General features: G+C 56.6%; 1 protein-coding gene across 1 annotated transcript in view; it reads right to left on the reverse strand.

Annotated features, from left to right (window-relative positions):
• Positions 1-4,737: 4,737 nt before the first annotated feature.
• SNTG2 (syntrophin gamma 2) overlaps positions 4,738-12,311 on the reverse strand; it is a 119,394-nt gene continuing 111,820 nt past the window's right edge. Inside the window, exons 14-17 of the mRNA XM_061426777.1 lie at positions 11,621-11,827; positions 8,961-9,053; positions 7,962-8,072; positions 4,738-5,005 (exon numbers count right to left, since the gene is read on the reverse strand). Of these exons, the coding sequence (XP_061282761.1) occupies positions 4,874-5,005; positions 7,962-8,072; positions 8,961-9,053; positions 11,621-11,827 (543 nt within the window). The 3' untranslated portion in view covers positions 4,738-4,873. The remainder of the gene's footprint in view (positions 5,006-7,961; positions 8,073-8,960; positions 9,054-11,620; positions 11,828-12,311) is intronic.

Raw genomic sequence — 12,311 nt, forward strand, 5'->3', positions numbered from 1 at the left:
CCTGCAGGACAGCTGAGGTTAGACGCCCACACACGCGCAAGGCCTCTGAGCATCGGGAGGCCCCTGAAGCATCGAATGCCATCATCAGTGTTGGAAGGCTCCATCTGCAGGGACCACAGTCAGACAAGCAGGTGGGCGTCCCTCAGCGGCTTTGGTGATTTCTCCCTGAAGCAGCGGGGACAGGCTGGACGGCGAGAGGAGGGGCCAGACCCGGCTGTCAGCAAGCCAGGGACTCGGAGACTCGCTTTCCTGAAAACGGGGACCCCCAGCAGGCTGAGTTTGCCACCTGAAGTCTTGGGGACCCGTTCTGACTCGGGAAACGGTCGAAGGAGGGAGCGAGGAGCAGGGGGAGCGGTTCAAGCTTGGACTCGGGCTCTGAGCACCGGAGCTGCGTGCAGGCCGGAGCTTCAGAGAGTTTGCCTGAGGAGTGCGGGGGGCGCCGCTGCCTGACACGCGAGGGCTCAGGGAGACGCGGGCCAGGAGCCTCTCCTGGACCCCACTGGTGACAGCTGTCAGGGCCTGGGGTGAGGGCGATCCCGGAGGAGATCTGGGACCCCGAGTCCTCAGCGGATGCCACGTGGACGATCAAAGGGGGTCAGCGTGACACAGCCTCGGAGGCTGGCCCTGACGTGGCTGTGCCCTTGCCACGGCCAGCCGTGTCCGAGGGCAGTGGGTCCTTGAGCTCTCATGACACTTGCAGAGCCCGAAGTCCGTGCGGTGCCCGCTGGCGGGTGAAGCGTCCCTCCCACTGAGCCCTCAAGGGTTTCCAGCTCAGTGGTGCCCACTCTGCGTACTCACCAGCAGCTCAGAAGAGCTTGGGCTGAGCAAACGCATCAGGTAGTGACGGAGCCCCGGGGCTTTGAGCCTTCACGCCTGCCCGGGGCTCTGAGGGTCTGTCAGAAGCTCAGCCCCACAGCCCTGCCCCGAGGGGGCGGGGGGCAGACCGAGGCCACCGTCCTCCAGGAAACAGAGGGAAGAAGGGGCAGCTTTATTCTTTCTTTTGTGCAATTTAAGTCACTTTAAGGGATGCTGGAGACGTCGGTGGATGTCGAGAGGGTCTCGGGCTTTTCTGGTTTATTAAACACTCTGATGACCTGTTTTATACTGTGCATCAAGAGCGCTGATATTTGATGAGTTATAAACAAAAACCTATACGGCTTTCCTGACATGCCCCAGTCACTGCTGACAGACAATCTAGGAAAGGGGGCCATTTGGGCGGTTCACGTGGACTCTGGTGAAGAAACGTGACCGCGGCCCCGGGCCCTCCACAGCCAGTTCACATGCGCGCTTGGACGTGGTCTGTGCCGGGGACCTGCTCCGCCCCCTGCCACACATGCGCTCCTCCTGTCCACGGTGACGTGGCCGCCTGCAGGCGTGGTCCTGCCTGGGTCACTGGGGGGCTCTCCCTGCTGCCACCCACAGGCCACATGGGCAGGGCCAGCCTGGACACGTCAGTGGTCTCGTCTAGGCTGACGCTGGTGGTCCGTGCCTGGGCTCTGGCTGGGAAAGCCCTCGTGCCCACTCTGCTGGTGGGACCCCAGGTGTGGACTCGGCCCGAGGTTGAGGGGCTGGCAGGGTTCGCCCTGACACCCGCTCTGCAGTGTGGGCTCCAGGGCTCTTTTTCTCCTGCTGTGTTTAGTCTTCCAGCCCCCGAGGAGTCTGGAATTCACCCTGACTGACGGGCACTCAGAGCCCCATTCTGCAGAGATGGGTCCCCAGCGGAGCCTGGCGGCTTGGGTTAGAGGCGGGTGTGGCAGCTGCGTCCTTCCACTGCAGATCCAAGGCTGGGCTGGGGTGGGTGCTCCTGGGGGCCAGCGGGGGTGAGCCTGGAGAGGGTGGGGTGGGGCAGGGGTCAGCCGTGTCCTCCGAGGCCGGGCGGGAGTGGGTGCTCCTGGGGGCCAGCGGGAGGGGACCTTTGGAGGGTGGAGCGGGGCGGGGGTCAGCTGTGAGGTCGGCTTCTCTGGGGAGAGCAGAGTGCACCATCCACAGAGGTGTTGCTGGACGGACCTGGGCCCAGCTCCCGGGATCACACATCCTCTGTGACCTCAGCGCCCAGGTGCCCACAGGGGTGCCTGGACCGGTGCCCTCGACCTTTCAGATGCGGAGGAGGACGCTCTGTCCAGGCTGAGGAGAAAGGCCCAGGTGCCCACAGGGGTGCCTGGACCGGTGCCCTCGACCTTTCAGATGCGGAAGAGGACGCTCTGTTGAGGAGAAAGGCCCAGAAAGGCTCTGCGAGGGCGGCGCTTGCATCACCTCTATCGCTCACAATTTCTGCCACAAGGACATGAGATTAGAAAGCAACTCTGTTTAAAATTCTGTTAAAGATAAAAGGCTTAGTCATTAGTGACTGACTTGCTGGGACATGAAGAGAGTTGACGTGGAGGGCATATTCAGTTCTCGCCGATGAAAATCCTCACTAAACTCAAACCTGCAATGAAGCATCCTTAGCTTCACTGCAGCGTGAAGTACGTTTACTTTCTCACTCAGGCTGCTGGAGGAGGCCGCACACTGTAACTGCACGATTCTTCTCAGTCGCTGCAAAGTCTAGTGTTTCTCAATGTTACGTACAAGTGCGTGTGTTTTCTGTAAGCCAGGAGCTCCCCCCACCCACCGACCTGCAATAACTTTGCAAAATGAGTTTTCTGAATGTAGAAGCTTAACAAGGATGAAGGTTGAATGCTGTGGAAATGACACAAATCAGAGCCCAGGAGTCCAGGCTAAAAGGGCTCTGTGGGGAAAAGCCCTGCGCTCCGGGCTTGTGATTCCTTGTGGCAAAAACGGGGCAGCTTCCTGGGGAAGCAGTAATAGTCTCCTGGTTGAGAGAATTTGCAGAAGCCACGGGCTGAGCAAACGTGGACGCGTGTTTCCCAGGCCAGTGCCTGGAGGAAGGATGGGACGTTGCAAACGTGTGACCGCGTGCTCCTCCCGGAACGTCCCGACGAGGCCAGGGCTTCCTTGCTATCTTCACACGAGGAAGCCGAGGCTCAGAGATGCTGATGTTCCTGCCAACAGCCGGACGCCCCACGGGTGCTGATCTGAACGAGACTGTCACAAGGACGGCCATCTCCTCCCCGGACCCGCCCCGTCCAGTCGGCCCCTGCTCACCCTGGCTCACCCCAAGCCATCATCTGTGGGCCCAGCCCCCCTCACAGGCTCATCCTCCTGGGCCCCCCCATCCGGCTTCCCAGGCATCCTCATCGTGCATCCCTGTGGTCCTTCCAGCCCCAGGGACACCTCACCGCATGGCCTGGCTTGACCATGCGGCATAACATGGCTGCTCCCACCCCTGTGAGACATATTTACGTCACGTTATTCTCCGAGTGATTATCACCATCTCATCTGTGAGCGCTGGCCTCTTTTCTGTCTCACGGTGGAGTAACAAGGCCACGGTTCCTCGCATCACCAGGTCAGAGGTGCAGTAAGATGCAGTCCTTACTTATCTCTGACTGTTTAACCCATTATAATGCACATGGATTATTTCATAATGGATAGTGAGTTAAAATGTGCATTCCGTTTAATTCAATTTAATGACAAATACCCAATACTTTGTGTGCTAAAATATTTGTACATAAAATAAACTCACAATTTTCGATGTATTTTGTGATGTATTTTCTATGACAAAAGTGAATTTTATCAGCCCAGGCGGACAAGAAATTAGTCTTCCCTTTAAATTACGCCGGGCTGATTTTATCCCGGTTTAGCCTGTTGGGAGCCTCACAGTTTCCACTGTGTGTTTCCACCAATCCTCTCTTTCTGATTGACTTCCCCGGGCTTCCAGTGGGGGCCCAGTGTCCCCTCTGCCCCATGGCGGGTCTGCAGGGCAGCCAAACGGGCCGGTGTCCATTTGTCCAAGGCGGCCAGAGGGGCGGAAAGGCCTCCTGAGAGGGGCACCCTGTGTGCACGGCCCCGTGTCCAGCAGGGACACGGCTACAGAGAGAAAAGGCTTTTCCAAGTGAAATCGAGTTGGCTGTCGGCAACACTGCATCTTCATATCGTTTTCCTTTTGAAATATTCGTGGTATATGGGCCCTCCAGGTGGCTCAGCGGAAAGACGTCTGCCTGCAGTGCAGGAAGCTGGGTTTGATCCTTGGTCAGGAAGGTCCCCCGGAGGAGGAAAGGACAACCCACGCCAGTGTTCTAGCCTGGAGAGTCCCAGGGACAGAGGAGCCTGGCGGGCTGCAGCCCATGGGGTTGCAAACAGTCGGACTTGACTGAGCACACACACACGTTAGTGTGCGTATGTGAATCCCAAAGCCCCAGGGCGTCCCTCCCTGCAGCCTTTCCCCTCTGGTGACCGTGAGTCTGTTTTCTGCGTCTGTGAGTCGGTTTCTGCCCTGTGACTGAGTTCATTTGACTTAAATTCAGGATCCCACACGTAAGGATGTCACCTGCTGCTTGTCTTCTCTGACTCTGAGCTCCGTGTGACCACCTGTAGTTAATGTGGAGCACAGGGACCGCATCCGACGTCCTGGGGTAGATTAACGAAATTCAAAGGAAAACTTTTCATTCTCGGGGGAAATAAATGTGGTGAGCTCTTGGCATTTCCTCTCGTGTGCTTTCTGAAAATAAATGGTGGGTTTCAGCCGTGTGGGGTGCAGCGTGAGCTGCTGGTGCCTCCACGCGGTCTGAGAAACGTGGGTGATGGAGTGTTTCAACGGGGAGTTGAGTTTTCTCAACCACAGCTCTGCCTGAGGGGAGGCCGCATCCCCTGTCAGAGTGAACAAGGCTGACTCGTCTCTGGAAACTAGTGACATATTTTATTGGTATCACAACTATAGGATCATTATAAAATCACACAAAGTGCCAATATTGTGCAGCAAATGGTCATTTCTTAAGAAAATAATTTAATTTTCAGTGCTCCACAGAAGCCCCGCTCAGCTGCTATACATGTACCTTCCGGCGAGGCTCTGAGTGTCCATGAACGCGGGGTCCACGGAGGCCACCCTCGCAGCCATGAAGGAGTGGATGCAGTGCAGGACCGCCGTCAGATCCTGAAACTCCAGCTCCTGCCAGAAAAGCGCAACGTGCTTACACACTGAGCGTGGAACGGCACAGCAGAGCACTCGCAGGCGCTGCATTCTCAGCACCACCAGCGTGGACTCGAGAACACACACTCACAAAGCAGGAAGGGCTGCAGCACAGATGCGCGGGTCTCTGGGGGTTTTGTGCACAGACATCCCGACTAATGGGTCGATTCCCGATTTCTGGTAACTAACGTGGGATGGCACTCAGGTCCTCCGTGTGGAACCCGGAGTCCATCTGTGCTGGGTCCTCAGCCTTCACAAAGCCTGGGGCTCACGGTGGTCCCTGCCTGGATGTCACACAGCCGGGCCCACCGAGTCACAATTAGGAGACAGAGTCTGGCTTCACCTGCACGTGTGTGAACATACATGCACACATGTGCCCCTCCACAGGTGTGCGTGTCTCCGCGTGTACGTGTGCCTGTGTGTGCAGTGCACGCTGTGCTGCAGGCATCCATGCACATGCGTGCACACGCGTGAGTGCGTGTGTCTGTGGCTTCTGCAGCCAGACAGCTCTAGCAGGGAGCCGGCAGCCGGGCACCCGAGTGTCGGGCTCAGGCCCTGCTCTAACCCAGCCGCCCAGGTAGTCTCCTCTGCAATTCATTTATCCTAAGGACCTAGATTTTTATTAAACTCCTTTAACATTTCATTGTGGCTGAAATACTGAGTTTAAATATGATCTGCAGCTTAGTCTAATTACCAACTTCTGATGTTTTAACACCTTGATCTTTTCCTTAATTAGGTAAAACTCTCAGGGAGCTGGGCGGGTCTGCACTGAGCTGTCAGACTACAAAGAACGAGGTTCCTGAACTTGAGGAAACGCTCCTTCTCTCACGAGCCCCACTCTCAGGAACTCCGCGTCTCTCACAAGGGTGACACTTTCAATCAACGTCTGAGTGTGAACGTCGCCTGCGCGGCCTCCGTAAACCTCCTCTGGAAATCACACTTCTTCACGGAGCCGCCCGCGTTACCCTCTCACGGCACACACGGCAGATGTTCGTCAGAAACTGTCAGGAGACCACAGGGGGCCTTCTGACGAGCGGCGGCCGTCCGGGCTCTTAGCGTCCCCCGAGTGCAGTCTAATGGCCCGACGCCCGAGGCGGGTTCTGAAGTCCACCGTAATTTAGAAGAAGAGCTTCCACCCAGCTGTGGCAATGCACACTTGTTGTTCAGTCACTCAATTGTGTCCACTTCTTTGCAACCCTGTGGACTGAAGCACATCAGGCCTCCGTCCATCACCAACTCCCGGAGTTTGCTCAGACTCATGTCCATTGAGTTGGTGATGCCATCCAACCATCTCATCCTCTGTCATCCCCGTCTCCTCCTGCCTTCAGTCTTTCTCAGCATCAGGACCTTTTCTAATCAGTCAGTTCTTCGCATCAGGTGGCCAAAGTACTGGAGTTTCAGCTTCAACATCAGGCTTTTCAATGAATATTCAGGACTGATTTCCTTTAAGATTGACCTGGTTTGATCTCCTTGCAGTCCAAGGGACTCTCAAGAGTCTCCTCCAGCACCACAGTTCAAAAGTGTGACTTCTTCAGCACTTAACCTTCTTTATGGTTCAAATCTCATATCTGTACATGATTACTGGAAAGACCATAGCTTTGACTAGACAGATCTTTGTTGACAAAGTGATGTCTCTGCTTTTTAATGTGCTGTCTAGGTTGGTCACAGCTTTTCTTCCAAGGAGCAAGCGTCATTTAATTTCATGGCTACAGTCCCTGTCCACAGTGAATACAAACTGTATTTCAAAGGAAGGCTTAACCACTGTCCTTCCCAAAGGATTCAACGTGGAGACTGAGCAAAGCTGTACTTGAAATTGATGACTGTTAAATAAATGAATGAAACCTAATGTACATGAACATCCTGTGTAATTTTCCTCTGAAAACGTCCCAAACAAACACAACTCAAAGTGACACTCAGCAGGAACGACCGCGCACAGAGCAGGTTCCACGTCTCGTTCTCAGGGGACTCGGATCAGGGCACAGCCACTTTCTGGTTCTCATAACATGAAGGCTCGCACGTCTGGGGTGGAGACAGGCCCACCAGGGGTCATGTGTGGGTCTTCCACTTGGGGGCTTCATGACCCAGGTGGTGCTGTGCTCCGAGCCGCAGCGTCGCTGGGGGCTGTGGTGTAAGCACTCCCATGGCACTGATGACGGGCTGGCAGAGTTCAGAAAATTCCCCGAGTAGCTCCCTGTGTGGGGAGGTGTGGCAACGTGGGCCAGGCCTGCGCGGCCGGGTGGAGGCAGCAGGGGTCCCCTGCACACCCTCAGCAGGCCTGCGTCCAGCACCAGAGGCGGTGGGGGAAGGACAGCGTCCAGCCCCAGAGGTGGTGGGGGAAGGACAGTGTCCAGCACCAGAGGCGGTGGGGGAAGGCCTGCATCCAGCACCAGAGGCAGTGGAGAGGACAGCATCCGGTCAGCGCCCGGTCAGCTCTGGGCCTCTTCCACCCAGCGGCTGACAGAGCAGCCTCTGGGTGGCCGGGGCTGCGTCCCCAGGCCGGGTGATGCTGGCTCTGACCTGGATGCGGGTGGGTGCACCTTCCCTCTTTCCACATAACTGGTAAGTTATGTCCAGATCCTTTGAATTTACAGAGCAGTGTGTCCTTAATGTCACAGACAAGTCATCACATAATGCAATTTGTACAACTCTTCCCTTAAAAATCGACTTCTCCTGTACGTTTAACCACTGATTTCCTGCTAATATTCACTAAGAAACTGTACTTTTCGGTGGAATTAAGTGATGGGTTTCAATGACTACAGTTTTAGGATATTAAGGCCTCTAACAGGAGACACACCCTGGGTTCCCAGGACACCCTGGCTGACTCTGAGGAGGGTTCACACTTGCATTCTGGTGATTCCACAGGCCAGGAAACGGCACGCCCAGCCCCGGACACCCGGTTCACTCAGGCGAGGCTGTGCCATGGACGAGTCCCTACCTTCATCTCGATCTGCTTGGTGTCCAGACTCTGAAAGAGCAGCTTCACCCGAGCTTTCCCGTCGTCAGAAGACCCCTTCAGCTGGGAGAACTTAAACCTCCAGAGCACACTCTGTAAAGGAAGGCAGTTCTTAGTGCTTTAGACACAGGAGTGCGTTTATTCAGTTAACATCATCCAGTGCTGTTAAATGACCTAAGTAAATGTAGACGCCTGCTGGGTTATCTGTGTGCAGAGACGCCTGCTCGGTTACCTGTGTCACACACACCGGCTGGGTTATCTGTGTACACAGACGCCTGCTGGGTTACCTGTGTCACACACGCCTGCTCCACATGCCTGCTCAGTTATCTGTGTGCACAGACGCCTACTCGGTCGCCTACTCGGTCACCTGTGTACACAGATGCCTGCTGGGTTATCTGTGTACACACACACCTGCTGGGTTACCAGTGTACACAGATGCCTGCTGGGTTATCTGTGTACACACACGCCTGCTGGGTTATCTGTGTACACACACGCCTGCTCGGTTACCTGTGTCACTGAGCAAACTGCTCTGAGAACATCACTTGGTGTTGGGTCAGCTTTGACCATGAAGAGGAAAAGCTCAGCGGTGGTAACTTTCTAGGAACCACCTACAGAATTATTATCTACATAGAATCATAAATGACTGCTAAAACAGTACAGTCAAGAAAGTGCGAACTCCCCGCCTATCACTTAAAGGATCCACAATGGTCCTTAAAAAGAGGTCCTTGTTATCTGCTGGGTACGGACATTACGGTCACACTGACTCGCTCCTGTACGCTGAAGTGGTGTCAGCCCCGCCCGGCTCTGGACCTGTAAGGTGCTGGGACCCTGAGCTCTCAGACAGCGGGTCACTACGAGGGAGCCTGTGCAGAGGATGCGGCCGTCAGGGCTGGTGGTGCCGCAGCCGTGGACGGGCATCACAGCCCTGAAATGTAGCACACGCTCCGCCCACGGGCACCGCCCCTGGCTGCTCGCACGTACCTTGGTCTTGCTGTCGAAACAGGTGAATCCAAGAGCAAAGTCCACGGTGAAGCACAGAGTGTCTCCTTGCCCACTGCATATGTAGGTTTTGGACTAGAAAAAAGGATCAATTGTGAGAAAACATCTTTTTAAAATGATGCTTAACATTAATCGGGTGGCTACAATATCCTCTGCAGAAGTAAATGGCAGCCACTCCAGTATCCTTGCCTGGAAAATCTCAGGGAAAGAGGAGCCTGGTGGGCTGCAGTCCGTGGGGTCCCAAGAGTCGGGCACGACTGAGCGACGGACACATACACTTACTCACACTATTCTCCCCCATCAACACCTGCTTTTAGAAAACCAAAGTGCTCGGAGGTCCCCGGGACACAGCTCCCACGCGGCGCCTCCGCGCTGGTCCTCCGGCAGATGCAGAAGCCATACCGTCAGCAGAGGTGCTGGTCTTAGCAAAGCGGAGCCCGACGGCGTCCTCTGGAGACACCCTAACCCCAGACCATAACTCCCCGTGATGCCACCTGTCCCCACAACATGAATGAGCGTGCGCGCTTTGCTCCTACAAGCTGCCTCGGGACAGGCCAGCCTGCAAGTGTGTCCCGAGACATGAGACCCGGCTGCTCCTGGGACACGTTCCAGGGGGTCTGACCCAGAACAAGAGCAAAGGACAGACGCAGCAGAGACTCCACTGAGCTCTACGCCTGGGGCCGCGGGAGGGAGACTTCTGTGGGGGTGGGCGGGGCGATCCCGACAGGCTTGGGGTTTGCAAGGATCAGGCAATCAGTGCACACAGCTCCTAGCAGTGCCAGCTGAGTGTGAGCACCAGAGGCGTGGTTGGTGCTCCAGTGGCTGCTATTCTGTCCAATTCTCAGCTAAGCGCACAGATCCTGGCACAGTGGTGGTGATGCCAGGCGCACCAAACCCACGAGGCAGGAGCTAAGGGTGAGCCCTCCAGCCCCCGGGGGACGGAGCGCCTTCCAGTTCTGTTTCAGGAGACAGTTCCTCCCGTCGTGACATTTCTGGGCTACATCTCCTGTGTCCTTACATAACACCTTTGGGGAATCGGGTCAACACTGAGGGATACTTGAGCCAACTTGCTGAGGAGGACGCTCCCTATGAAAGGATAAGGTGAGTTTCCCCAGGCATGCTTCTGCCCCCGCGGCAAAACAGCTCCTGGAAGACGATGCTATCCGGTGGGGGGGGGGCCCGGGGTGGGACCCCCTGTGCGAGGGTGCTGTGCCGTCTAAGGACACGCCACTCCCTCTGAGGCGGGGCCGATAACTGGGAGGAAGCAGGGGTCAGAACCATCTGCTGACCCTGGAGCATCTCCAGGGAGGCAGGGGGCAGCTGGAGGTCACCCGGGGTGTGGGTGGTGCGTCACCCGTGTGGACGCGGCTTCTGGTGTGGGGACACAGGGGCTGACGAGGGCCACTGTGGGGTCCTCCCTGGAGTCTGTGTGGGCTCAGCTCCCCCACCAGCCCTGGGACCCCAGGCTGAGCAGTCGATCACAAGGGGACTCGGGCCCAGCCACCAGAAGGCCAGCCCTGGGCCACACTCCATGCTAGCTGCATCAGGACGTGGCCTCACCACCAGCATCTAGCGACCTCCACACGGGCAGGGCCTGGCAGCCGGCAGGTCCAGGGACCAGCCCCCTGGCAGTGTGTCCCCCACAGTCAGCCCTGTCTGCACGAAGGCACCCATCCTCGCACAGGGGCCCTGCGGGAGCACACAGCTCCCGTGTCCAGGGGGCTGTGTGCCGCTGGAGCCTCGGGACGCCTCCAAGGCTGGGAAAAGTAACCGGCCCACCGAAGACTGACACAGACAAGTAGGTGAAATGAGGGAACAAAGGAATGTTTCCCCACTGACGGAGTAAGATGATCCCGAAAAGAACTGAGCAAAGTGGAGATAAGAAATCTACCTAACAGAGTTCAAGGCAATGACCAGAAAGATGCTGAGAGAACTTGGGGAGGAGAACGAACGCAGGGAGAGGTTTAACAAAGAGTCAGGAAACATAAAGAAGGAGCAAAGAGAGCTGAGAAGTTAAAAATGCACCAGGAGGAATCAACAGCAGACTGGATGATACAGGAGCAGAGCAGGATGCTGGAAGACAGTAGTGGAATCATCCACGCTGAATAGAAAAAAAGAATGTTAAGATGAGGGCAGTTTAAGAGAGCTCTGGGACAACCTCAAGGTGATCATTTTTCACATGATAAGGTCTCAGGAGGGGACTGCTCCATCCACACACACCTCCATCTGTGGGATTTATCTCCTGTCCCGAGGAGGGAGAAACGACCCAAACACTTGAGCTGTGTTATGCTGCTCATTGGGTCACTGAGTTTGAGGAAGGGCCATCAAGTGCTTGAAGAGATGCCAAGCGTCCAGTGACTGCTCAGTAAACATGGTTGATGAGCAGACTCCAGGGACCCAGCCGTGCCCTCAGTGAGGGGCTTCCCTTAGCTGGCATCCAGGCCCTTTCCTCACGCCGAACACTGGGGTGAACCGGATGAAAACGCCCACCTCGCTTCCCTCCATGACTTCCCACGGCGCCTCCCGACACGCTGGGCCCGGGGACCTGGGCAGGGTCCGCCCAGCTTCTACAGACGTGTGATTCCCAGAACGACCGCCATGCCGGCTCTGATTCAGGTCACTCAGAGGAGCAGGCCGCTTACCCGCGTCCTCTGCACGGCCCGGAAGGTGGCTCTCTGGAAGGACAGCTCCCAGGCGGCCAGCTCACTGCCCAGCTCCACACTGAACACGTGGCTCCCGCCGTGGCCCACGAGGACGCTGAAGCAGAAGGGCCCGTGGTCCCCGCCGTCGGGATCCTGGAGGCCCAGGGAGAGGCTGGCTTGTGCCCAGCAGTCGTCTGGGAGCCAGAGCTGAAACGGATGGGGGTGACGCCAGTTAGAGGGGATGGCCCCCGGGACCCGCCTGGGCCACGCTCCACAGGGGACCCCGCGTGGCAGAAGGCCCGCGACACCGCTGAGGGGGAGACAAGCCTGTAAGGTGACTTTGTGCGTCAGCTGTGTCCCACTCCCAACACGCTGCAAGCGCCTTTCACCCACATTATCAGCAACCACACTTTCTGTTTCCACATCTAGCTTCCAGGACAAAGATAAAAGTCATGAAGTGTTTGTGCTGAATTCAATGAGGCCCCCCAGCTGCGCCCCCAGGCCGTGACCTCAGCCGGGGCTGCACAGAAAGCCACGTGCAGGAAATAGGACATCGGGTCGTGAGCCAAGGAGAGCAAGCCTTCCAACACGGACCTGACTTCTCAGAAACTCTGTCCACACCTACCGGCCTTGAGTGTCGGGACCGACCACCAAAGAAGGAAGGAAGGACTCTTAGCAAGTGTTAATGTGG

Source organism: Bos javanicus, chromosome 8 (genome assembly GCF_032452875.1).
Source record: "Bos javanicus breed banteng chromosome 8, ARS-OSU_banteng_1.0, whole genome shotgun sequence".
In the NCBI taxonomy this organism is placed as follows: domain Eukaryota; kingdom Metazoa; phylum Chordata; class Mammalia; order Artiodactyla; family Bovidae; genus Bos; species Bos javanicus.